At 45.0% G+C, this 27,240-nt stretch overlaps 1 protein-coding gene across 2 annotated transcripts; it reads right to left on the bottom strand.

Annotated features, from left to right (window-relative positions):
* Positions 1-55: 55 nt before the first annotated feature.
* Positions 56-23,366, bottom strand: LOC109908379 (MAGUK p55 subfamily member 5). 2 transcript variants are annotated; one of them, XM_020507027.2, is made up of 14 exons: positions 23,077-23,366; positions 18,606-19,164; positions 15,107-15,318; positions 11,860-11,937; positions 8,520-8,648; positions 7,985-8,146; positions 7,080-7,157; positions 6,743-6,926; positions 6,138-6,206; positions 5,913-5,984; positions 3,599-3,766; positions 3,013-3,215; positions 2,506-2,616; positions 56-1,225 (listed from the first exon to the last, which is right to left on the bottom strand). In XM_020507027.2, exons 2-14 carry the CDS (start codon positions 19,015-19,017, stop codon positions 1,049-1,051), a joined length of 2,055 nt encoding a protein of 684 aa, XP_020362616.1. In that variant the 5' UTR covers positions 19,018-19,164; positions 23,077-23,366; the 3' UTR covers positions 56-1,048. The 2 variants fall into 2 exon arrangements, with proteins under 2 accessions (XP_020362616.1, XP_020362617.1); XM_020507028.2 differs by having other exon boundaries at positions 23,135-23,366.
* Positions 23,367-27,240: the final 3,874 nt, after the last annotated feature.

The following is a 27,240-nucleotide window of genomic DNA, read 5'->3' as shown; positions in this document are numbered from 1 at the left end:
TAACACAATTGATATTTATGAAGTGTATCGAATGTCCAACATTATGAAACCGTGCTCAAGAGAAATGTTAATTTTATTGAAGATAGCTTCTTGAGTACCAATGAAAAATGTTTGCCAGATTAATTGTTGAAGTAGGCTACTGCTCCTAATTATTCAACCTAACTAGGAGCTTGATTTAATGTGTAACGCTGAAGTTCAGTGCGATTGAAATTTAAAGGCAACATTCCCATGTTTGCGGTGACTGGACTCCCGATAAACGCTGCATGTATCGGCTCAATCGGAAAATTACAACTTCAAGCACGCTATAGCGCAGATCTCCGGCGATAATGATTGAATCAAGCCCCTCGATACAATAGCTACTAAGGTGATCTTTACTGATGATACAAGCGCAGCAACACAACACTATCGTTTATACACGGCAACTACCTTACCATATTTAGAATACAAACGGCTTCACTTTGGTCCTCCATTGAGAGATCTTGCTCCTGTGTGTTGTATACCTTACATTGGGGTCTGAGGTAATGGTAAATCACCTCTTCTAAAAAAAATACACATTTTACAATCATAAATAACTTGAGGTTGAAATATGTTTTCTACAGTTGCGGATAAATGTCTTTGCATAGGCTACTGGAATGATGACGACATTGACACAAGAACATTCACACAGACAAAATACACAAGACAGTATCCATCCCTGCAAATGTAAAGTCCACCTACCATAAGAAGGCTAGTTAAAGGACAAGTCACCCTTTTGGTCAGAGAAGGCATGGGCCCTCTATTTTGTGTCAACGAGGGTCTAACGGTGGCCTCAACGATCATTGTCCATTCCTTTTAGGGTCAGAGCTGTGGGTCATGTTCATTAGGGTACACTGTAGTGAAACATGTACTTTTTTTCCTGAAAGAAAACAGGTGGTTCTTATTGGACGAGTCCATGTAGTCCCTTCCTGTTTCAATCTGTTTTCTTCCGTTTGGTGCCTAATGAACACGACCCAGGCCACACTCATTCATGAGGCTCCCTGGGATTGACCTCTAGGGTGAACCCTGACCCCTAGCACAACCAGGAGGAGGGTACCCACTGGGGCTCTGTGTCCAACTTGTCAATGAGCCGTAGCAGCTCGTGGAAGGCTGTTTCTGGCTCGCTGTTAACGATGGCGGTGTCAAACAGGTGGCCGTAGGCCTGCTCCATCTCCCAGGCCTTCTCCATCAGCTCCTTCAGTTCCTCTGGCTAGATGTAGGGAAACACAGGAGGGAAGAACAGAGGTTAAAAATATCCTGGCTAGATGTATGGAAACAAAGGAAGGACGGGGTTTAGAGATATCCTGGCTAGATGTATGGAAACAAAGGAAGGACGGGGTTTAGAGATATCCTGGCTAGATGTTTCCCTACAGGAGTGACGGAAAGGGGATAGAGATATCCTGGCTAGATGTTGGGGAAACAAGAAGGAAGGACAGGGTTTAGAGATATCCTGGCTAGATGTATGGAAACAGGAAGGAAGGACAGGGTTTAGAGATATCCTAGCTAGATGTAGGGAAACAGGAGTGACGGAAAGGGTTTAGAGATATCCTGGCTAGATGTAGGGAAACAAGAAGGAAGGACAGGGTTTAGAGATATCCTGGCTAGATGTAGAGAAACAGGAGGGAAGGACAGGGGTTAGAGCAGGGTTTCCCAAACTCAGTCCTGTGGACTCTAAGGGGTGCATGTTTTTTTTCTTCCTAGCACTATACAGCTATACAGCTTGATTAGCTTGATTATTTGAATCAGCTGTATAGTGTTAGGGCAAAAAACAAAATGTGCACCCATTTGGGGCCCCCAGGACAGAGTCAGGGAAACGGTGGGTTAGACATATCCTGGCTAGATGTTGGGAAACAGGAGGGAAGGAGGGGTTTAGAGATATCCTGGCTAGATGTAGGGAAACAGGAAGGAAGGACAGGGGATAGAGATATCCTGGCTAGATGTATGGAAACAGGAAGGAAGAACGGGGTTTAGAGATATCCTGGCTAGATGTTGGGAAACAGGAGGGAAGGAGGGGTTTAGAGATATCCTGGCTAGATTTTGGGAAACAGGAGGGAAGGAGGGGTTTAGAGATATCCTGGCTAGATGTTGGGAAACAGGAGGGAAGGAGGGGTTTAGAGATATCCTGGCTAGATGTAGGGAAACAAGAAGGAAGGACAGGGTTTAGAGATATCCTGGCTAGATGTATGGAAACAGGAAGGAAGGACGGGGTTTAGAGATATCCTAGCTAGATGTAGGGAAACAGGAGTGACGGAAAGGGTTTAGAGATATCCTGGCTAGATGTAGGGAAACAAGAAGGAAGGACAGGGTTTAGAGATATCCTGGCTAGATGTAAGCTCAAGGCAGAACTATTACTGTACCAGCAGAGGAGAAATAGTTCATTATAGCTTCTCACAGATCAACATGATAAGTGTGATTCATGTTATACATTCACTGTGGATATTAATGTATCTATGGTACTTGCTGATAAAGGGCTTTTTGTGAGATAAGTACCTTTGGGTTTTTTCCATCCTTGGCCAGCAGGGTGCGCAATCGCTCCTGAGAGGGAGGAGCGATGAAGATCACATAGGGCTTGAGGTTGGAGGACCAGAGCACCCGCAGTGACTGACCGAGAGACCGAAGGGAAACAGCAGCAGGAGGAGGGGAGAAAATGATAAAAACAAAGGGAGATAGAGAATAGAAGAATAGCAGCGTGGATAGTAATGCTTTCGAAACATGATATGGAATTTCCTCCACAACATGTTCTCAACTAGCGACTAACAGTCCCACTTTAAACTAAACATAACTTTTAAGGCTTAAAAAGCCTTTATGAACCATTCATAAGGCCTGTAAAGATGCTTAAAATGACATGCTACATAAAGTGTGGCACAAGGGCTAAGCACCAGGTGTAAGGACATATCACCCTTTATGTAGAACGACTTACTTACACATGATTTATGAAGCATCTAATGTGGTGCTTATGAAGTGCTATGTAGGGCTTATGAAAATGTAGTTTCCTACCTTAGTGTGCAGGCACAGCAGACAGATCCTGCCTGAGTTGATGACCTGTCGAACCGAGTCACAGCTGGTGCCATACAAGTTCCTGTCGTACTCCCCAGACTCGATGAACTTCCCTGCTGCGTCGTCCGTCTCAAACGCCAGCCGGGTCACAAAGTGGTACTCCCTCCCATTCTTCTCATGTATCCGTGGGCTTCTCGTTGTATCTGAGTGATCACGATTGTTGAAATGAGAATTTGGTATATTAAATGTATGTTAAATGTATAATAAATGTATAATTCAGTTTTTGTCTGGTCTATTGTAATAAACAGTTAAAATAAAAAAGAAATGAGAATTTGTTAGAAGCTAATCTGTATGTATTGGTAACGTCGACCCTACCTGATTGAATTGCTGCAGTAATTTGTCAATGCTTCAAGCTATCAAACCCCATCAAACTTTAATTTAAGTCTGTTTAATAATCACAACACTTAAATAATATATAAAAACCTAACAGGCCACGAACTGAACCTCCCACAAGAACAAGTGGAACTTGTTCCCATCACAAGTCTTGCCCCGCCCCTCAATCCCCTGCTCTGATTGGTCTACTTACGTGGCACAGCGCTGGCGAATCTGTCCGGCTGGATAGACAGCAGCCTCCGCCGCAGTTCGTCCTGCCCGCTGTTGGGCGGACCAATCAGGGCGATGGGTCGCTTGCGACTGGCCGGCTGGTGGTAGAGCGCCATCTCATCATAGGTCAGGATGTCATCGGCGGAGTAGTCTGGGCGCGACAGTGGTAAGTAGAGAGGTTGGGGTTTACTGAAGGTGTTGCAGATTGAAATGTTACAGAAATGTTACTCTATATACATATCAGATAGAAATATGTTATGTAGAACATATATACCTATCAGAATATTCCACAACATTCAGCTGAGGGGGAACATGGCAGATAGAAATTCCATGAATAGAGCAGGCATGGTTACATGTCAGAGGCATATCTGTTCTACCCAATCCATCTATTTCTGAATGTGCCCCAGAGTCCAGCCTCCTGTGTGCCAACAAGACTGAGGTAATAAGACTTCCTGCTAGGAGAGGACTTTCCACTCTCATACTTTAACTCTAAGACACACCAGTGACATAGGCTGGCCGAGAGTACTTAGCACCTCTGAATGTAATGTCCGAACCGAGTTCGCACCGATTTTACAGTGCCTTTGGAAAGTATTCAGACCACATTTGTTCAGGTTACAGCCTCATTCTAAAATGGATAAACATATATTTTTTAAATCTTATCAATCTATACACAATAACAAAGAAGAAACCTTTTTTTTTTAATTGTTGCTAATTTACAAAATATATGTTGAAGCACCTTTGAAATCAATTACAGCCTCGAGTCTTATTGGGTACAACGCTACAAGCTTGGTACATCTATATTTACAGAGTTTCTCCCATTCTTCTCTGCAGATCCTCTGTCAGATTGGATGGGGAGCGTCACTGCACAGCTATTTCCAGGTCTCTCCAGAGATGTTCAATCAGGTTCAAGTCCACTCAAGGACATTCAGAGACTTGTCCCGAAGCCACTCCTGCATTGTCTTGGCTGTGTGCTTAGGATTCTTTTGCTGTTGGAAGGTGAACCTTGGCTCCAGTCTGAGGTCCTGAGCGCACTGGAGCAGGTTTTCATCAAGGATCTCTCTGTACTTTGCTCCGTTCATCTTTGCCTCGATTCTGACTAGTCTCCCAGTCCCTGCCACTGAAAAACATCCCCACAGCATGATGCCGCCACCAACATGCTTCACCATAGAGATGGTGCCAGGTTTTCTCCAGACGTTGGCATTCCAGCCAAAGAGTTCAATCTTGGTTTCATCAGACCAGAGAATCTTGTTTCTCATGGTCTGAGAGTCTTTAGGTGCCTTTTGGCAAACTCCAAGTGGGTTGTCATGTGCCTTTTACTGAGGAGTGGCTTCCGTCTGGCCACTCTACCATAAAGACCTGATTGCTGGAGTGCTGCAGAGATGGTTGTCCTTCTGGAAGGTTCTCCCATCTCCACAGAGAAACTCTGGAGCTCTGACAGTGACCATCGTGTTCTTGGTCACCTCCCTGACCAAGGCCCTTCTCCCCTGTTTGCTCAGTTTGGCCAGGCGGCCAGCTCTAGGAAGAGTCTTGGTGGTTCCAAACTTTTTCCATTTAAGAATGATGGAAGCCACTGTGTCCTTGGGGACCTTTAATGCTGCAGAAATGTTTTGGTTCCTTCCTCAGATCTGTGCCTCGACACAATCCTGTCTCTGAGCTCTACGGACAATTCCTTCGACCTCATCAGCTGACATGCACTGTCAGCTGACCTTATATAGACAGGTGTGTGCCTTTCCAAATCGGTTCCAATCAATTGAATTTACCACAGGTGGTAGAAAGATCAAGGATGATATATTTAAACTAGATGCAACTGAGTCTCAAGTCTCATAGCAAAAGGTCTGAATACTTATGTAAATAAGATATTTCAGTTTTTAATTTTTAAAAACCTATTTTCGCTTTGTCATTATGGGGTACTGTGTGTAGATTGCTGAGGATTTTTTTGAATAAGGCTGTAACGTAACTACATGTGTAAAAAGTCAATGGGTCTGAATACTTTCCAAAGGCACTTTACAATCGTCTGAAAATCTATTATAATGGTCATAGGGACATTGAGAGAGAGAGGCCAAGTCCCAAATCGACCCCTATACCTATGGGGTGTCTATGACCTATGCCCTCCTATGTGGTGGATATCTGAGACGACTTGACAGGTGTGAGCAATATGGTAGTAGCTCCACCTCTGATAGGCTAAGTGGAATTTTCACCATATTCCTCACACCAATCAAATATCCACAAGTGCATAGGGGTCTAGCAGTCAATTTGGGATTGGACTAAAAAAATGTAGGAGAAAGAACTAGCCTTACCAACGTTGCTGCTGGGGTTGTACATGGTTTTCTTCCTCAGCTTTTTGTTCTTCTTCGAACACCAAAGCTTCCCTGGAGGAAATGAGAAGTGGAAAATGATCAACGGATGATTTAGAGCATATCAGATCATATTGAATGTGTGTGTGTGTGTGCATGCTTGTGTTTAGACACCTGTGATAGAGCCTGGAGTGTGTAACTGAGCAGTATATATAGTAATCTCCTTACCTGGGCTGTCAGGATTCCTGTCCACAATGGTTTTCTTCATAGCTTCTCTCTGCTGCTGGAAGCTCTTCCCTGGGAGACAGAAACATTTACTTGGGGGAATAAATGATGGGGTTGTTAGGGTTGGGGTTAGGGTTGGGGTTGGGGTTAGGGTTGGGGTTAGGGGTTAGGGTTGGGGTTAGGGTTGGGGTTAGGTACCTGGTACTAGCCCGGCTAGGGGCTGGTTGGGGTTAGGGTTAGGGTTGGGGTTGGGTACCTGGTACTAGCCCGGCTAGGGGCTGGTTGGGGTTAGGGTTGGGGTTAGGGTTGGGTACCTGGTACTAGCCCGGCTAGGGGCTGGTTGGGGTTAGGGTTGGGGTTAGGGTTGGGTACCTGGTACTAGCCCGGCTAGGGGCTGGTTGGGGTTAGGGTTGGGGTTGGGTACCTGGTACTAGCCCGGCTAGGGGCTGGTTGGGGTTAGGGTTGGGTACCTGGTACTAGCCCGGCTAGGGGCTGGTTGGGGTTAGGGTTGGGTACCTGGTACTAGCCCGGCTAGGGGCTGGTTGGGGTTAGGGTTGGGTACCTGGTACTAGCCCGGCTAGGGGCTGGTTGGGGTTAGGGTTAGGTACCTGGTACTAGCCCGGCTAGGGGCTGGTTGTCCTCATCTCCCTCCCGGTAGGCCTGCCACCAGTTGGGGTCGTCCTGGCTGATAATGTGGAGGATGTCTCCCTTCCGGAAGGACAGGCCCAGCTCCCTGCACGGCACGTACGGGTCATCAGATGGGTCGTAGTTAAAATACGCCCTCACGTGCATCTGAACACATGGGTGACATGATCATCATCATCGCTCAGATGAGTTTAGTAACTGATTATGATGTAATAATTGAACACACATGTTGTGCATGCACGCAGACAGGCACGTGCACACACACACACACACCACTCACACACCCTGAAGGAGCCTTACCACCGTCTCTCTGTGTGGGGGAGTTTTCTTCTGAGAGCTGGGGATGAGAAGGAAGGTCAAAGTGCCATGCATCTCCGTCTGAGGAGAGAGACCAATGACACAGAGTACAATCCACAGTACATGGAATCAGCTTAATTCAACTTAACTAAGCATCTCCGTCTGAGGAGAGAGACCAATCTACAGTACATGGAATCAGCTTCATTCAAATGAACTAAGTATTACACAATGTAGTGTCATGTACTGTAATGTTTTGTGGTTTCAAGAATGAGGAAAGATGGGGTAGAGCCGAGGCTGCATAAAATGTTATATGAATTAGATCTGATGGCATCAAAGCGACATACTGACACCAGTCAATGGGCACATTATGTGTCTGTGCATGTTTTTTATTTGACTTATTTAACTAGGTAACTCAGTGAAGAACAAATTCTTATTTGCAATGACGGCCTACCAAACACCAAATAGCCTCCTGCGGGGACGGAGGATTAAACATAAAAAATATATATCGCAAAACACGCATCTCGACAAGAGGGACACCACAACACTACATAAAGAGAGACCTAAGACAACAACACAGCATGGCAGCAACACATGACAACACAACATGGTAGCAGCACAATATGGTAGCAGCACAACATGGTAGCAGCGCAAAATATGGTACAAACATTATTGGGCACAAAGGTCAAGAAGGTAGAGACAACAATACATCGCGCGAAGCAGCCACAACTGTCAGTAAGAGTGTCCATGATTGAGTCTTTGAATGAAGAGATGAAGAAAAACTGTCCAGTTTGAGTGTTTTTTGCAGCTCGTTCCAGTCGCTAGCTGCAACAAACTGAAGAGAGGAGCGACCCAGGGATGTGTGTGTGTGATATCCAGTGTGAGCGATTCTCAATGAACCAATTCCTCACCAGAAGGTCATGGACCTCATTGACGTTTTTCCCACGGACGGGCACGCCGTTGATCTGCAGGATCTCATCTCCCTCGGCCAGTAGTCCGCTCCGCTCGGCTGTCCCGCCCTTCACCACACGACTCACCACCACGCTGTCCATTTCGTTACGAACTGTGGCTCCCTGGGGACAAGACACACAGGCAAATACACTACCAGTCAGATAGACTTATCAGTACAAACCACCTAGATGTACTTGACATAAAGACACACCAACTAGAAAGACAAGTCTACATCAGGGAATTTACAATACAGTACAGTACTATACAAATACAGTACATTATTATTATTATATTTTTTAAGTTGAACCTTTATTTAACTAGGCAAGTCAGTTAAGAACAAATTCTTATTTACAATGACGGCCTACCGGGGAACAGTGGGTTAACTGCCTTGTTTAGGGGCAGAACGACAGATTTTTACCTTGTCAGCTCAGGGATTCAATCCAGCAACCTCTTGATTGTTTTAATCAGATGAGTGTGTGTGTGTGTGTGTCTTACCAGAGGCATGTCACCGGCCTTCTCCAGCCGCACCAGTTTGACGGTCTCTCCCATGTACTGAATCACACTCTCTTCTGGGTCCGGCTCCAACTCCTGCTCTGCCACCCTGTCATGGGCCTGTATCAGAGCCTGGGAGAGACAACACACAGGTACATGGGAGACAAGGAGTGTGTGTGCTTCCATTTGATTGTTGTAGTAGTGACTTGGATGAATTGGAGCTTTTTGATACACAGTGCACACACAACACAACACAACTCACAACACACAACACAACACAACTCACAACAACACAACTCAACACAACTCACAACACAACTCACAACACAACTCAACACACTTTCATATTTACCAGTTATGGTAAATAACTGGGAGGAAATTGAAACTCGGCTTCCATCCCTTATGATTAAACATGCACGTTTTACCCAAAGCCCACCCTGTCTCTCTCTTCCTCTCTCTCCCACCCTGTCTCTCTCTTCCTCTCTCTCCCACCCTGTCTCTCTCTTCCTCCCTCTCCCACCCTGTCTCTCTCTTCCTCCCTCTCCCACCCTGTCTCTCTCTTCCTCCCTCTCCCACCCTGTCTCTCTCTTCCTCTCTCTCCCACCCTGTCTCTCTCTTCCTCCCTCCCTCAACACCAGCCGACTCCACCTCTAAGCCAACATTTCCCCCTCACTTCATTTAAGGTGACGGGCTCTCTGTATGCCGCAATTAATAACCGTTAAACCAAATGAGTGTCTTTATCCCGCAGAAGAGAGACCTGGGAAGGCAGAAAGGAGGGCTGGCTAAGCTTCCAGCGTACACACAATCCCTCTTAATCTGTCCTGCATTTAGGAGGCAGGATTCCCCTCCATCAATCATAAAAACACCTCGATCTCGAGAAGGATGAGGAGGAAGGGAAATGAGGAGAAGAGGGAGAGAGAGGGAGGCAGTGTGTTCCTAGCAGGTCACCTATTCACTACCATTTTACATGGGGGGTTGTTGATCTGTTTACCTGTGTGTGTCTGTGTGTGTGTAGCTAGGGTGAGGGTCGTTAACCGGGGTCAGATAGTGGGAAGGGTCACGTTCCGCAGCATAACCGGAGGGAGGGATAATCCACTGCCTGTTGGTTGCCATGGCGGCAAATGCCTGTGTTTAATTGGACATGATGCCCAGTGGAGTCAATGGAGCAACAGTGGGGTTTGGCAGGTCACACAGTCACGGTCACGTGTCGGCACACAACTAGTCTCGGAATTCCCAGACCTAGGGCAACAGCTCATTGGTACATTGTGGGAGGAAAGGCGTCTGTCTAGGGAGACTAGCATGCAAGACCAGGGCCCGGATCCTCTCTATATTCTACTGATTGCACCTTCTAGGGTATACAGCACAGGAGGCTGGTGAGGGGAGGATGGCTTACTTCATTTCGTTCCAGCCATTACTATGAGCCCTTCCTCCCAATGAAGGTGCCACCAGCCACCAGTTGTACACCATAGGTGTTGAGCCTCTCAGTTGCCCAGTTGTAGCATGTTATTTCTTTCCTCGTCTTCACACATCCATCCCTCCTCACCACCTACGACATAATCTCTTTCTGCAACGGCATGACAGTGCACTATGAGTGTCTACTTAGAGAGCGGTGTCAACACCAGGCTGGCACACGGACCTGGGGTCATTCATGTAAAGGCCAGCCGTAAGCCATCCATACTGAGTGACCTGTCTGTATGCGTGTTGGGCTGGACACTGACCAGCAAGGCAACTCTTGTGCTACCCTGCAAATCGATGACATGCTCAAGCTGGAAGCACAAACAAAGGCAGTTCTGTGTGCAAGCTGGATACACTGTCATCATGTTAACCATCCAAACTCCAAAACCCACAATGCCCTGTTATATCACCTATACAAGAGGTTATTAAAGACTAAGACAGGGCAACCCATAGAGTTAGGGCTGTTTCCCATGCCCTTTAGTTCAGTCACAGAGCCGAGCCACATAAAGAGCCGAGCCACATAAAGAGCCGAGCCACATAAAGAGCCGAGCCACATAAAGGGCCGAGCCATATAAAGAGCAGAGCCATATAAAGAGCCGAGCCACATAAAGAGCCGAGCCACATAAAGAGCCGAGCCATATAAAGAGCAGAGCCATATAAAGAGCCGAGCCACATAAAGGGCCGAGCCATATAAAGAGCAGAGCCATATAAAGAGCCGAGCCATATAAAACCCACTGATCAGTGACTTCCCAGAGCTCCTCTGGAGGAGGCTGATGTCAAGACTGGATAACAGTGACGATGGTTCAGGGTTTCACATGAACGTATAGTACTGTGCAAAAGTTTTAGGCAGATGTTTGGTATAATTGCTTAATCATACACCTGACTATATGCCTACAAAATCCCTGACTTGTGCAAGTGTACCTACAATAATTGATGCTGTTATGAAGGCTAAGGGTGGTCACACCAAATATTGATTTGATGTAGATATTTCCTCTGTTCACTCACTTTGCATTTAGTTAATTGATAAATATAAACTATTAACATGTCTATTTTTTAAAGCATTCTTACTTTACAGCATTTTTTCAAACCTGCCTAAAACATTTTCACAGTACTGTATATGGAACCTATGGTATATGAAGCCTATGGTACACTATATGGAGCCTATGGTACAGTATATGGAGCCTATGGTACACTATATGGAGCCTATGGTATATGAAGCCTATGGTACACTATATGGAGCCTATGGTACACTATATGGAGCCTATGGTATATGAAGCCTATGGTACACTATATGGAGCCTATGGTACAGTATATGCAGCCTATGGTACAGTATATAGAACCTATGGTACAGGTTATGCAGCCTATGGTACAGTATATGCAGCCTATGGTATATGAAGCCTATGGTACACTATATGGAGCCTATGGTACAGTATATAGAACCTATGGTACAGGTTATGCAGCCTATGGTACAGTATATGGAGCCTATGGTACAGTATATGGAGCCTATGGTACAGTATATACAACCTATGGTACGATATATGCAGCCTATGGTACAGTATATGCAGCCTATGGTACAGTATATACAACCTATGGTACAGTATATGCAGCCTATGGTACAGTATATACAACCTATGGTACAGTATATGCAGCCTATGGTATATGAAGCCTATGGTACAGTATATGGAGCCTATGGTACAGTATATGAAGCCTATGATACAGTATATGGAGCCTATGGTACAGTATATGGTAAATGGAGCATATTCACATATATCTCAGTATTACTGACAAATTCCAAATCGGGATTTGGTCCATAGTACCTCTCAAGTGGCCAGCTCAGGAACACTGACACGGTTAAGGGTTGAGTTCTGGTGTGTCCCAGGTCTCTTACCTGGAGGTGGGGAGTGGTGAGTAGGTTACTGAGCTCTACACCCTCTTTATGTTGAGTGGACTGGAGGATGTATTGCACCTGGACAGAGAGATGGAAAGAGATGGGAAAGGAGATGGAAAGAGAGAGAGGGAATGAGAGGAAGAGAGGGAGAGTTCAAGAGAGGAGGTGAAGAGATTGTAAGAAAGAGAGAGCGAGAGACAGCGAACAAGAGAAAGGGGTCAGATTAAGGTAAACTGTATAAGCAGCACTAAGTCAGCATCATTGGTCATCTGGAATAGTGATGCAGTTCAAAGTGTTCATGACTTCATAACATCACCAGCCATCTTGAAAACTCCTCCTTGAGGCTCTATGCGTGATTCAACATGACAGTTCAATTATTCAACTTCCTGACCACCAGTCGACACATTGTCAACAAGCTAGCAAAGGCTTTAGTCATTCCTCAGAAGCAACTTCGCAGTACATCATTGTTAAAACCACCGATGGTACATCTACTCTGCTTGTAATCGTCTTCCCCAGTACACGTGTAAATACACGTGCAAATATTGGACTTTATATGGCCCCTTCCTGTATTATACTAATGCTAAAATGTTTATTCTATTCCACTGAGCCATTGACTTTATGTTCATATTCTTATCTTGTATTATTTCTTATTGTTGTTGCATTGTCGAGAAGGAACCTAAAACAAAGCATTTCATTGGACGATGTCTACCATGTGTAGACAGTGTCAGCTTTATGACTGAGAGCTCATGTGCTATCAGAGGTATGTTGTCCAAATACGAACGCCATAACAGTAAATATTTTGTTCTTACGTGAAGGTCATGTCAAAGACCATTCTGCTGTTAAGATGACCAACTGGATTCCTTCACACAGACAGGTTGGCTGCTCTCTAATAAGTCGCAGTGGGGTTTCCCATTCCAGACACTCTACTGTAACGGGACTTAGTCTCTGCCCAAATGGCACCCTCTGGTCAAAAGAAGTGCATGTAGGGAATAGACTGCCATTTGGAACGACTTCTTCTCTCTGGCTGTTGCCTTGGAAATTAAAGACCCTGAATTAATCTCCCAACATGTGAGGTCAAATAGAAGCATGAGAGTTGGTTCTACTGTCATGACGTTGGTGTTTCTACATAGAAAAATATAAAGAAGAGAATCCCCAATCCTCTCTTTCCCAGCACCCCTGCATTCTCCTCCCTCCTTCCCCTCATCCATCCGTCTCACTCCCTCTATACCTCTATCCCCCCTCCCTATACCCCCCCCCCCCTCTATCGCTCTCTCTAGCCCTCCTCCCTCCCACTCCCTGGCTCTATCTTAGCTCATCCTTTACACTAATCAAAGCTCTCTGAAATGAGGTGACACACTTTCCCCCGCCTCCTCCTCTCCACCTCCCTCCAGCCCCTCTACCCTGTAAGCTGCTGGAGTTTCTTTTTCTGGCTGTGGCAGATCCTCGGCCACTTCCTTCCAGGCCCCGGGGCTGCTGGGAGATTACCTGGCCCCGAGGGCCAATCAGGAAGGCCCACGCCACCAGCCACTTAGTTTAGACACACCGTCCACTGGCTCAAACTATTACCACCTTGCTAAGTATCTCCTGGTGCTGTGCCAGCTGCTCTGGGTGAGTGTCTGCATGTATTTACTGTATGAACAGAGATGGTGTGTGTGTGTGTGAGAAAGATCAGTATCTCACTGACCGAGGTCCTCCTCCGAAGCCTACACACGTGTCCTTAATGTCATCTTCACATCACAAGAGCAATGGTACCGATGGTACCAAAGCAGCCTCTTTGTCAGTTATCATATGTTGACTGGTTTACAGCCAGCTTTCCTATAGAAATCAGACCTGGGTCCAAGTACTATTTATTTTCATTAAAATGCCTGAGTATTTTATTGGGCCTGCTGCAGAGTGCCAAATGGACGAGGTTTACACTTTGGTTCCAACGCGCCAGGCAAGCTCAGTCAAGTGCAGCTAAATCATTTGCAAGAAAAGCTAATACTATTTGAACCATGGTCTGATAGAAGTCACACTGTTTGTTCTACCTGGACCAGCACGTAATACATTCCATCAGGTCATATGGAATCCTAAGGACCTGATGACCTGTACGTGGTGAGAGGTTAGCTAGATCTACAGGACTGCAGCATAACAGGCTATCGGACAGACTATGTGGCTGTACAGAACAATGAATCATGGATATGTATGGACTAGACAATGTATAGACCCACAGGTCAATCACAGCTGGTTGTGCTGTGGCAGAGACCTATGGTATTTTCTGTATTTTGTCACTGAAGGAGTCAGGTAGAGAGTGGTCAGACAGATGTGGACACAGTGATGAGTTTGTGTTACTCTGTCACTCCTGGTACAGAGGGTAACATTACCCCCAGCTGTGATATTCTGTGAGATGTTTAACCGGATAGTGCAACATTTTGGCGATGAAGTCCTTTTTTCTACTTGCTCAGAGAAAGTGCTTGACTTGGACTGAAATAGGTCTCGGTACTCATTTTGTTTACATTTAGGTGCATGAGCGTCACACTACTTCTGAGCTAATATTATCCAAGAGGAACAGGAGCTCAAGCAGTAGAACATTTGACGTGCCGGTACTCAGCTCCGGCGAGCTTCTGCCCAAGTCAAGCACTTCTCAGAGACCATTGTTATGTCCCTGTGTGCAGTTTAATAAAGGAAGTTTAAGGTCGTTTCTAGAGCAACTGCTAGCATTAACACAATGACTGGAAGTCTACAGGGACAGCTTGCGTGTACTATCCCTTTAATGGTGATGTCATGGAAGCAGGAAACAACACATGAGATGGGGAATCTAGTTCCAACACACCAAGGATCATTTCCAAGTCAATATGAGACTGCATCTCTAATCAACAGTTATGTGCCTGGCTTCCTTTACCCTTATTTCTTTGTAGTTTCTCTGTCACCATCCTCTCATCCTCCTTCTCCTTCTTCCCATCTCTCTCAACTTCCCTGCCCAGCTGTTCTTCATTCCCCAACATATCTCCTTAACCCACATATCCTCCTCTCATCCTCCTTCCCATCTCTCTCAACTTCCCTGCCCAGCTGTTCTTCATTGCCCAACATATCTCCTTAACCCACATTTTCTTCACTCCTCCCCCAAATCCTCGTCTCCAAACCTTCCTCCACCTCCCTCCTGATACCTTACCTCCTTTTTTCTCCCCCTACCTTCTGACCAATACATCGGTGATAGAAGATCCATTTCATTTCTAGATCACTAGAGTGCTGGAGCATTTCACTCTACCTCCAGGCAGAGGTCCTGGGCCTGTGAGGTGAGGGGCAAGGGCGGGCTGCCGCGCGGCTGCATCTGCTGGGTCACGGCACTGTGGATGGTGAAGGCGCTCTGGAAGTCCTCCTTGTGCAGCATGCCCAGCACCAGAGCCACGTCGGCCTGCGATTGGGTGTCCACTAGGCAGCTCTGCACCCGTCGTAGGGCCTCCAGCAGATCTTCCAGCTCTGGGTAGAGAAAAGTAGGGAGAGCCCAAATGTACTCGTCATATTCACAGGATACAGCGGGGTGTAAACGGTGCAATGAAATGCTTCCTTGTGAACTACATCAACAGTGCAATAAAATATCAAAAGAAGTCCACATTTAAATCTCAACAATAACACCATAATGTAACATGTGGTAAAGGTGCAATACAAAGAAGGCAATAAACAATTAGAAAAAGAGGTTGATTAGGCTCAACTGACTAATTTACAGTATCATTCATCTCTGTGTGAGGAGTTGTTTACTAGGGCCAGAGAGAGAGAGAGAGGTTCAAACATGCTGTTACCTCCTGTAATGCCTGTGACCTTTAACATTCAGACCAAAGTGGTACATTTGTCCACAAGGAATTTTCAGAAAGTAAAAATCACATGTCTCTCGGTTTCAAACCTCTCTGGCGCCAGCAAGCGCTTGCTCACACAAAGTCACGTTACTAATGGGATATTGTCATGCCAAAGTCAATTCTGGTGCCAAAACCTGTTTGGGTTGCACACCAGAGGTATTCTGCACCCCAGACAGGATTTGACATCTGCATCAAGTTTGGCCTGAAGGTACCACCTACATATAGTGACTCTGAGGAGCACAGTGACACCAGGGGAAACACGGCTTACACGGCCCTCTACTGTTCTAAACCAGCAGGTGTTCTGTTTAACTGACCAGCTACATGGATTAATACATGGATTTCATATAAACCACAGATTACAACAGCTTACTTGATTAATGTTATCTAGACAGTGATCTCCTAAAGGGGCGTTTACCTGAGATAAGAAGCAGGGAGGGTGTGTGTGTGTGTGCGCATGTCCCCTCCACTAAAACCGGTCGGCAGCAAAAACCACAACCTACTGTCTCCTCTAAGGCTAACCAACTGACATGAAAACAAATTCTCGGAGGAACAATTTTGTTTCACCTCACAAAATATATTAAATTCACTTCAAAAATAAAATCAAATGAAATTTTATTGGTCACATACACATATTTAGCAAATGTTATTGCGGGTGTAGTGATTCACACGAAACGATTCACAACGATACACACAAATATAAAAGAATGGAATTAAAAAATATCTAAATATTAGATTGAGCAATGTCAGAGTGGCATTGACTAAAATACAGCAGAATAGAATACAGTATTTACATATGAGTTGAGTAAAGCAGTATGTAAACATTATTAAAGTGACTAGTGTTCCATTATTAAAGTGGCCAGTATGTATATAAGGTGCAGGGTTACATGACAGGGTGGAAGCCAGCTAGTGATGGCTATTTAACAGTCTGAAGGCCTTGAGATAGAAGCTGTTTTTCCCAGTCTCTCGGTCCCAGCTTTGATGCACCTGTACTGACCTCGCCTTCTGGATGATAGCAGGCTGAACAGGCCGTGGCTCGGGTGGTTGATGTCCTTGATGATCTTTTAGGCCTTCCTGTGACATCAGGGGTGTAATTGTCCTGGAGGGCAGGTAGTTTGCCCCGGTGATGCTTTGGGCAGACTGCACCACCCTCTGGAGGGCCCTGTGGTTGCAGGCGGTGCATTTGCCATACCAGGCGTTGATACAGCCCGACAGAATGCTCTCAATTGTGCATCTGTAAGAGTTTGTGAGGGTTTTAGGGGTGAAGCCAAATTTCTTCAGCCTCCTGAGGTTGAAGAGACGCTGTTGCGCCTTCACCACACTGTCTGTGTCGGTGGACCATTTCAGATCGTCAGTGATGTATACACCGAGGAACTTGAAACTTTACACCTTCTCCACTGCAGTCACATTGATGTGGACAGGGGCGAGCTCCATCCACTGTTTCCTGAAGTCCACGATCAGCTCCTTTGTTTTGTTCATGTTGAGTGAGAGGGTACTTTCCTGGCACCACTCTCCCAGGGCCCTCACCTCCTACCTGCAGGGCTGTCTCGTCATTGTTGGTAATCTGGCCTACTACTGTTGTCTCGTTCGTCGTAATGAGTAGACCAAGGCACAGCATGAATAGAGTTCCACATATTGTTAATAAACTGAAACTCACCAAAACAAAACAATAAAGCACAAACGAAACGTGAAGCTACTGGTTTGCACTCAGGCAACTCTATGTAGACAAGATCCCACAAACACAAATGAGGAAAGGGCTACCTAAATATGATCCCCAATCAGAGACAACGATAAACAGCTGTCTCTGATTGGGAACCATATCAGGCCAACATAGACATACAAAAAACCTAGATGACCGACCCTAGTCACTATCACGCCCCAACCAACAGAGAATAAACAGCTTACTATGGTCAGGGCGTGACAACTGTTGTGTCGTCTGCAAACTTGATTGAGTTGGAGGCGTGCGTGCGTGGCCATGCAGTAATGGGTGAACAGTGAGTACAGGAGTGGACTGAGCACGCACCCTTGTGGGGCCCCTGTGTTGATGTTCAGCGAATTGGAGGTGTTGTTTCCTACCCAGTTGCACAGGGTGGGGTTCAGACCCAGGGCCCCGAGCGTAATGATGAGCTTGGAGGGTACTATGGTGTTGAATGCTGAGCTATAAATAAATAAACTCTTTAAATAAATAAGACCTACACCACATTACTCAACACTAGTGAGACTCATGTCACCTACGGAAGGCCTACACTATATTGAAAAATATGACGTGACTGCGCCAATAATTACATATTGTCACGTGCGCTCCCTCTCCGGCCTCTAGGTCACCAGGCTGGTCGTTATGGCGTACACCTGTCACCATCGTTACACGCACCTGCGCGTCATCAGACTCACCTGGTCTTCATCACTTCCCTGATTACCTTCCCTATATATGTCACTCCCGTTGGTTCCTTCCCTATATAAGTTGCTCCCGACACCACTTCTTATACCACCTTCATATGATTTACAATCACCCTCCAATGAAACAGATATATTTCAGGCCTACATGTGCAATGCCAGAATGAGAATACCTCTGAAAATGTGACTTCCAAACAGAAGTTTTTCACTCCAAATGGATCCATCCTCTTTACCAGAGTTGAGGGGATTGAGTGACTTCCATGTGACTAAATGGAGGGAGCCTTTCCATTGACATTGACTTTTAATCCCCCATCCTCACACCATCAATGGCCCTGGCTCAGCCCTTTCCTTGAACACTGTTCTGACTCCTTTGTTTCACAGAATCCTTATGATAGTTCCCAACACCTCTATTGTTCTTCTCACAGAGGTACCCCTCCCCCTCTTTACCCCATCCCCTCTCACCCTCACCTCCACCTACACCTTTGCCTCCCCCTCCCTTCATTAACTCATGATTCTACTCACCCGCAGCTGTGTCCCCACCAGGCAGGGGGCTCCCATCCTTGGTCTCCTTGCCTGCCTCAGGCGCTTCGAACGTGGGGTTGTCGATACCCGTCTTGGCTGGGTTCTGGGCCAACTTCTTGAGCCTGAGCGAGGCGTTGAGATCGATTTCATGCTTCCCTTTGTTGGCGTCCTCCTCCCGCTTCCTCCTCAGCTCTTCCTGGTACTGCTGCATCCTCTCCATCTGGGCGCTGCTGCGGGAACCCTGCACCATGCTGCTAACAGTTCCCACCACCCGGTCCCCAGGGGGGACATCCACAGCCCTCTCTCTCTGCTGCAGCTTGTCTCCACTCCCAGGACCCTCCGTGCCATTTACAGGCCCCATTGGGTCCTCTGTTACATATCCGGGTCCTCCGTTCTGGTGAGAAGTGATCATCCCTGCTCCGGGAGTCTGACCCTGGCCTACACCTGTGTGTGTTGATAGGGCAATGTCCACTATGAAGGCCTGAGGCTAGGACTCTTCACTGCAGCAGGGGCCATAGCACTTCAACTGGGACAGTTGTCTTCAGGTGATGAGCAGGTTCTGAAATGCATAAGCAGGGTTAGGATGGAGCAGCAGCATTACCACTGTTCTTGTCTTGTGAGCCATAATGTGAAGTCTTGTGATAGCTAGCTAGCTAGGCCTATGACATTTGATGAGAGGCTTCCAACATTTACCTCCTTCTTATCAAATTTACACTATTCATTATTACAGCCACAATATATTTGTTATGTACTCCAGGGGTCTCAAACTGGTGGCATACAGTACACAGTATTTACTATGACAGCTGTGGTTGCGGGCCGCAGCCGTCATAGTAAATGCTGTGTCCTGCATCGTCTACTGTTTCTGCCGATTTTGACGGCAAAGAATTACACCGCAGCCCTCAGGACCTTACTACCAGAACCGAGGCACAGCAACACACCACAGCCCTCCGGACCTTACTACCAGAACCGAGGCACAACAACACACCACAGCCCTCTGGACCTTACTACCAGAACCGAGGCACAGCAACACACCAAAGCCCTCCAGACCTTACTACCAGAACCGAGGCACAGCAACACACCACAGCCCTCTGGACCTTACTACCAGAACCGAGGCACAGCAACACACCAAAGCCCTCCGGACCTTACTACCAGAACCGAGGCACAGCAACACACCACAGCCCTCTGGACCTTACTACCAGAACCGAGGCACAGCAACACACCACAGCCCTCCGGACCTCGGTGAACACATAATTTGGCCCCTGGGCAAAATAAGTTTGAGACACCAGATATACACTATTCATGTTCTGATGTTGAATTTTGCACATGGTACATTAGACCAGTATATTTACGCCTAAAGGTCCAGACAGTAATAACCAACCTGGTTACCTCACCCTGATCTTTGATGACCTATCGCATCTAGTATCTACCTTACTAGTAGAACCACCTAGTATATACATTACTACCAGAACCACCTACTACATGCATTACTACCAGAACCACCTACTATATACCTAACCACCATTTTATCCTCCCTCCTCCTAGTTTACAATAAACAGAAGAGCTAATCTAACTCCACACATGGCAACCTCCCTGGCCTGCCCTCACTTTCCTGTCCCAATCCCTTGAGTCCCCATCCCTATGTCTGTCACTCTGTCCCCACCTGTCCTTGCCTGAATAGCTCTCTGTCATCTAATACCCCCTTACCACTTAGATCTTTGCTCCCTGGGTCCTTCAGGCTGATTTTATTAATCTACAGTCATTATAGGGATATAAAATGTGACAGGAAGTGCATCATAATGCATTCAACCAGAACCTGTATTTAACGAGTATACAACCAACCTGATCTGCCATTGCTGCTGTGGATTACAATCTATTTTAAGGATGTTACTCAGTATTAATCTGGATTAACCAACTATATGATTGTATGACTATGAGATGTTCACTAGGGAAATAAAGTGAGCTGGTGTGTACACACCATATTCAAGGGCAACTGAACTTGCAAGTGTTTTTTTTTTAAAGGCCAAATTGTATCATTATTTTTCTTCAGAAAGAGACAAAGGATGAGGAGCAAGTGCTTTGTTTGTGTGAGGATTATATGCATGTCAAGATGCAAGGAAGTTTTGTCTGGTTAGGGACAGTAGAATGGAGAAGGAAAAAGCTAGGAATGTATGGGCAACACACCACAGCCCTCCGGACCTTAAAGCTTAAAGCTAGGAATGTTACTCAGGGAGTGTATGGGCAACACACCACAGCCCTCCGGACCTTAAAGCTTAAAGCTATAATGTTACTCAGGGAGTGTATGGGCAACACACCACAGCCCTCCGGACCTTAAAGCTTAAAGCTATAATGTTACTCAGGGAGTGTATGGGCAACACACCACAGCCCTCCGGACCTTAAAGCTTAAAGCTAGGAATGTTACTCAGGGAGTGTATGGGCAACACACCACAGCCCTCCGGACCTTAAAGCTTAAAGCTATAATGTTACTCAGGGAGTGTATGGGCAACACACCACAGCCCTCCGGACCTTAAAGCTTAAAGCTAGGAATGTTACTCAGGGAGTGTATGGGCAACACACCACAGCCCTCCGGACCTTAAAGCTTAAAGCTAGGAATGTTACTCAGGGAGTGTATGGGCAACACACCACAGCCCTCCGGACCTTAAAGCTTAAAGCTATAATGTTACTCAGGGAGTGTATGGGCAACACACCACAGCCCTCCGGACCTTAAAGCTATAATGTTACTCAGGGAGTGTATGGGCAACACACCACAGCCCTCTGGAACTTAAAGCTATAATGTTACTCAGGGAGTGTATGGGCAACACACCACAGCCCTCCGGACCTTAAAGCTATAATGTTACTCAGGGAGTGTATGGGGCGTTTCAATACACAAACATCAGCTGGCTCTCAAAATGTCCACCCAACCCAATCAAGACCCAGTCAGACCTGATGCTGCAAGGGACCTACATAAATAATGAAGCAAACAGTCTTGTCTAGAACTAACATGAATGACAAAGGAAAGTAAAATGACATGTCATCAATGTAATAATTCAAGATTTTTTGGGGCAGTTCTCAGCTTTTCTTGGACAGACACCTCTGAAGTTCCTTCTGTCAGAGAGAGGCAGCCAGCCACGACAAACACACATGGCAACCCTAACCCCTTCACCCCCGGGACCAGCTAATCATGTCTGGCAGGTCTACTCTCTCCCCCTCCTCCCCCCTAATACCCTAGCTCTCTTCTCCCCCTCCCGTATCTAGGTATTTAGCACTGTTTAGAGCCCAGCGAGGCTGACAAACAATACAGACGGCCACAGTGAGCCACCAGCACCATCTGTTCCTCTCCTGTGGGTTTGGTTAAGCCTGGGGAGGAAGCATCTCATGGTCTAATGTAGTTCTGCAGGCTTCAGCTCTGTCAGCAGCATGACACTGAGGAGAGACCATGGGAGCTGGCATAGGTTCTGATGAGATTACTTTGTGTAAATTAAGCTTTGAATGTACACACACACACACACACACACACACACACACGCATATGCAGGCAAGCACACAAACACGCACGAATACACACCCTTTGTGGGGGTAACTTTATCCTAAATGTAGGCATAAATTTGATTATCTTCACTCATAATTTACAAGTGTAGAAAATGAGTTCACCAACAGTAGGTCCTAGACTAGACCGTATGGCTCTGGGCTCATCTGTGGCTGTAATTACACTAGCTCCTAGCTTACTGATTAATTGAGGAGGAAGTTGATAAGAGGGGCCCCTTTGGGAAAACAGGTTCAAATTGGTGGCTAATTAAATACTGTTCCTTACAGCTGGTGGCTAGGCTACTTGTCAGAGTGACTAATCACTCATGCCCCGGAGTCAATTGTTTAAGTCGGTTTTAAATGGCTTTAAATGTCAGGTGGACTCATGAGTCAAAAGGGTGACGAAAAAATAAAGGTTTTCAACTTTGGCCTCTGAAATGTAGATACATAGAAATGTATCTATATAATTAATTTAGGCTACAGAAGAACAGCCATGTTTTCATCGTTAAAATAAGTCATTCTTAGAGTTACTTCGATAACTGAGAGCTTTCACTGCTGGCTAAAGCTATTATTGAATGTCTATTCAACACGTTCAAATAGCGGGGCTACTACTGGAAGCAACATGTTCTCATAACATGGATAGCAGCACTACAACAAATATAGCCTCACATTGGAGTGCAGATATGTCCTGTGCTGTTTCAATTGTGATAAACATCAACTTTCACGTGTGAAATACAGCAACATTTGATATAAGTTAAATTGATGCAGTTGTAGGCTTGTGATTTTGGTGTTTGTGATTGCTTTAATAAAAACGTTCGAATACCAACCGCGAGATGGTCATTACACACACACAAAGTGCACCGATACTGTTGGCGAACTTAGTTTTCAATAAATGTTTCTAGACAATCCGATCGGACTCAACCGTCTTAAATCTAAGAAGTCTACTCACCGCTTCCATGTCTTAAAAAAATGAATGAATCCGGTAATGCGCAATGGTTCTAAAATACCTGTTCTTTTGCCCACATAACATGTTCAAGATGAGCGTATCGTCTTTATTCTTCTCGCTGGTTGATCGCACTTAGCGGGTGTGTGGTGAGTTGGGACAGCTTGCATCACTGCAGAGTAACTGCGCATGATGTTTGAGCGTCTCCCAGGCAACTCCAAGGCGCCAATGACTTTACCATATCAATGGTCATGAGCGACAGTGTTTGTCTTTCAATAGCATGTGATAACTTCACATCCTATTCCACAAACAGTGAACTACTTTTAGCTGGATATACAAAGCCAATATATAGGATAAATGTAAAAATAACACGACTTGTCAGAATTAGTGGAGTTATGGAGAATAGACAGTACAGTGTGCACCTCACGATCATATGTGACTAGTGGAATGATAGTTGCCGTGCGCATTAAATGTCCATAAAGAAAGGACGCAATTAACCCTAAAATTAAACAAGGGATCAAAAATGTCATAATTTCGAAAACATTTTTCTATCCTTCTGAAATATAAGGACTTTGTCTAGTTACAGATACACTATTTACCATGATTTATGTGTCAATACGGAGAAATGAAAAACAATACATCTTGCATAGGCCTTACAACCCTGTTTGCAAAGAGCACTCTGGAGACCCGCATCCCGCCAGCGTGGTACCGCCGTGCGACAGCTTTTTTGCCCATCACCTCACCGCTCACGTACACTAGGGGGCGGCACTCCTGACAAAGCCAGAAAACCAGGCTGTGGTCTTGTGAAACAGTGGATGTAAAGAGTCTAGCTAGCTAAAACCTTACAAAAAAAGATTGCCGTTTTTAAACTGCAGCAAAAAGTGCAGTAACTACAGTTGATGGTTGTATTTTGGACACAAGCATTTCAGAATAACTGCAGTGTACTTGTTCTCAACTAGCCTACATGGTTAAATAAAGGTGAAAGAAATCAAAACTGCTGTTATACTGCACTCTAAATGCACTTCAAAACAAGGGTGTTATTTTGGACTGGCTGCTATGTTTTTTTGGTAAGGAAAGCATTTACTGCTAATTAAATGTACCATTTTGTAAACTTGCCTTGCTGATATTTGCCATGCAATGCAGTTGAAGTAATGTAGCTAGCTAATTATGTTCTTGCTTATTGTGTAGTGGATTATAAAAATACCTGCATGCCTATGGATGTCGCTAGCTATTTAGCCGATCTGTATATGGACTCTAAAACATTTGGTATAAATATGAGTTCAGAACAGTGGTTTTAATTGCTTCCACCAATTAATCATTAATCCCCCAAAAATTGCAGAAAATGACTGTCACATGTTAATCTTATAGGTCAACATTAGCTAGCTAGCTATGAACCTCCGCTATCATGGCCGCTTGTATGGACTTTAAATGGCATCCATGAAGCCTATCGATTGAGGAGAATATTATATAACTTTATTGTGCCAAGGATGCAAGTCTATATACATGTAGTTATTTCCAAGCATGAGTTCCCCCACATTGTAGCCTGTCATTGAATATAATCACTGATAATGTACTCTACGTTGGCAAATAAAGGTGTGGTTCAGGTGTGAATGTCTGCGAGACATTATTTTTCAGTCATATCCAATACCAGGAGTATCAAACTCCAGTATTTGAATGATGCTGCGTCTGCATGTATGTTTACCAATCCTGGTCCTGGGACATCAATGGGTACACATTGAACTGTGCAATAGACTGGAACACATGATTTAACTAGTTAAAGGCTGATTTGTAATTCATACATACAGAACCAGAATTTTTAAAACAGTATACTACACTTCCTATGCATCATGTAAATACTCTAAAACAGATGAATCTCAATATTTAATTTCCTCAATCTCCATTGATCTGAGGACACAGGATAGGTGTAGTATTAAATACTCTAAAACAGGTGCATCTCACAATCTAATTTCCTCAATCTCCATTGATCTGAGGACACAGGATAGGTGTAGAATTAAATACTCTAAAACAGGTGAATCTCAATATTTAATTTCCTCAATCTCCATTGATCTGAGGACACAGGATAGGTGTAGTATTTCATCAAATCAGAGACTTCATTTCAACCAGCAGAGAATGAGAACAAATTCCAGTAGAGAATTCTTTACTAAAAGAAGTTCATTATCCAAGTGTTATAAATATTATATTATCAATACAAGTTAAATCTGTACTTCAATGCATATCTGGTGTGCACTATAACAACAGAGGAAGAAAGATGAGGTGGGGAGAGGGGTGCGAGAAAGTGTCAAAGACAGAAAGAGAAAGAGGTCAGAACAGAGGAGCAGGGATGACAGCATGTGATTCATGAATTACAGTGTTACTAGGGATGACAGCATATGATTCATGACTTACAGTGCTACTAAACTTCATATTCTCAGGTCCTCAAAGTTGCATAAGTGTGTCTCTAACGGTGGGGGAGGGGTTGGCATTGTATCTCACATCAAAAAATACCTATGGACGACAGACAGATGAAGAGAGAGAATAAAAAAAACAAGGATTAATCATGCTAACACTGCCAGTCATCATAATCATCAGGAGGTGAAATGCACTCTGGGACTCCTACATATCTATCTGTAGTTCAATGTAAAGCATCTTTTTAATAATACATCCTGTTGACCCTGACCAAGTGACCTCTCACCTCTGATCATGCTGTGCCCTCTGTGTCAGGCAGTTCAGAAGTGGTTCACCGACACAGCTGATATAACCTAGACCAGGTATTCCCAAACTGGGGCAATGCGGTCAGGGGTACGCCAAATAAAAATATAGATCGTATTTTTTTCTTCTTCACATTTTCAAACAGTCCATTTATATTTTTCCAACGGGGCTATCCATTTGGGTGAGTTTTTTTTAAAAATAGCCTGATTATCACTGCCAAAAATACAATTAAATCATCTAGTGTTCAGCAAAATAACAACACAATGTCAAATACAGGTAGTCTAGTCAAATAATTAACATACAATCTCATTAACCATTCCTCTCTCGTGGGAATTCCACTAACAGTCCGTATGTAGCCAAACGTAGCTGCTGCTCATGTTGGTATCTGTTCTGATGGTGAAAAAGCCATGACAGGGAGACATAGTGGAGTGGTAACACGCGTGCAAGTAGTTGCTCACGATGCCATTTGGATACACTGCAGCATCCACCAAGAGGCTGTTGCTGCAAAAGGAATGCCTGACAGCTTGAAAGACGTTTTGGACACCACAGTGAAAATGGTTAACTTTGTTAAAGCAAGGCCCCTGAACTCTGGTGTATTTTCGGCACTATGCAATGATATGGGCAGCGACCATGTAACGCTTTTACAACATACAGAAGTGCGCTGGTTATCAAGGGGCAAAGTATTGACACGTTTTTTTTTTTCAATTGAGAGACGAGCTTAAAGTTTTCTTTACAGACCATAATTTTCACTTGTCTGACCACCTGCATGATGACGAGTTTCTCACACGACTGGCCTGTCTGGGTGATGTTTTATCCTCGCCCAAATGATCTGAATCTAGGATTACAGGGACTCTCCACAACTATATTCAACGTGCGAGACAAAATTGAGGCTATGATTAAGAAGTTGGAGCTCTTCTCTGTCTGCATTAACAAGGACAACACACAGGTCTTTCCATCATTGTAGGATTTTTTGTGTGCAACTGAACTCAAGATTACGGACAATGTCAAATATGATAAAGCGAAGCACGAGTGAGTTGGGTGTGCAATTACGCAGGTACTTATTCAATGTTATTGCCCTACTTGCAGGCTTCTCACACAGTTCAATGGCGACAAACGTGGCAGTAATCAAATCAGTCACACAGTTGTGTCAAGTTTTCTGGATGTCATTTGGGTGGTGGACCATTCTTGATACACACGGGAAACTGTTGAGCGTGAAAAAACCCAGCAGCACTGCAGTTCTTGACACAAACCAGTGCGCCTGGCACCTACTACCATACCCCGTTCAAAGGCACTTAAATATTTTGTCTTCCTGTTCACCCTCTGAAAGGCACACATACACAATCCATGTGTCAATTGTCTCAGGACTTAGAAATCCTCATTTAACCTGCAGATTGAAGTGGATTTATAAGGGACAATCTATAAGGGATCATAGCTTTCACCTAGATTCACCTGGTCAGTCTG

This window comes from Oncorhynchus kisutch, linkage group LG21, assembly GCF_002021735.2.
Source record: "Oncorhynchus kisutch isolate 150728-3 linkage group LG21, Okis_V2, whole genome shotgun sequence".
In the NCBI taxonomy this organism is placed as follows: Eukaryota; Metazoa; Chordata; class Actinopteri; order Salmoniformes; family Salmonidae; genus Oncorhynchus; species Oncorhynchus kisutch.
Note: the sequence above shows the minus strand (reverse complement) of the source record. Positions and strands in the feature narration are given on the sequence as shown.

Bases quoted from the DNA above. Each gene is read 5' to 3' on its own strand.
- LOC109908379 (XM_020507027.2), bottom strand. From the start codon at position 19,017: ATGATCACTTCTCACCAGAACGGAGGACCCGGATATGTAACAGAGGAC. The intron at 8,147-8,519 runs GTAAGACACACA...TCTTGTCCCCAG, and splicing joins AGGCCGGTGACATGCCTCTG to GGAGCCACAGTTCGTAACGA. The intron at 2,617-3,012 runs GTAGGAAACTAC...TCTCTCGGTCAG, and splicing joins TGCTGTGCCTGCACACTAAG to TCACTGCGGGTGCTCTGGTC.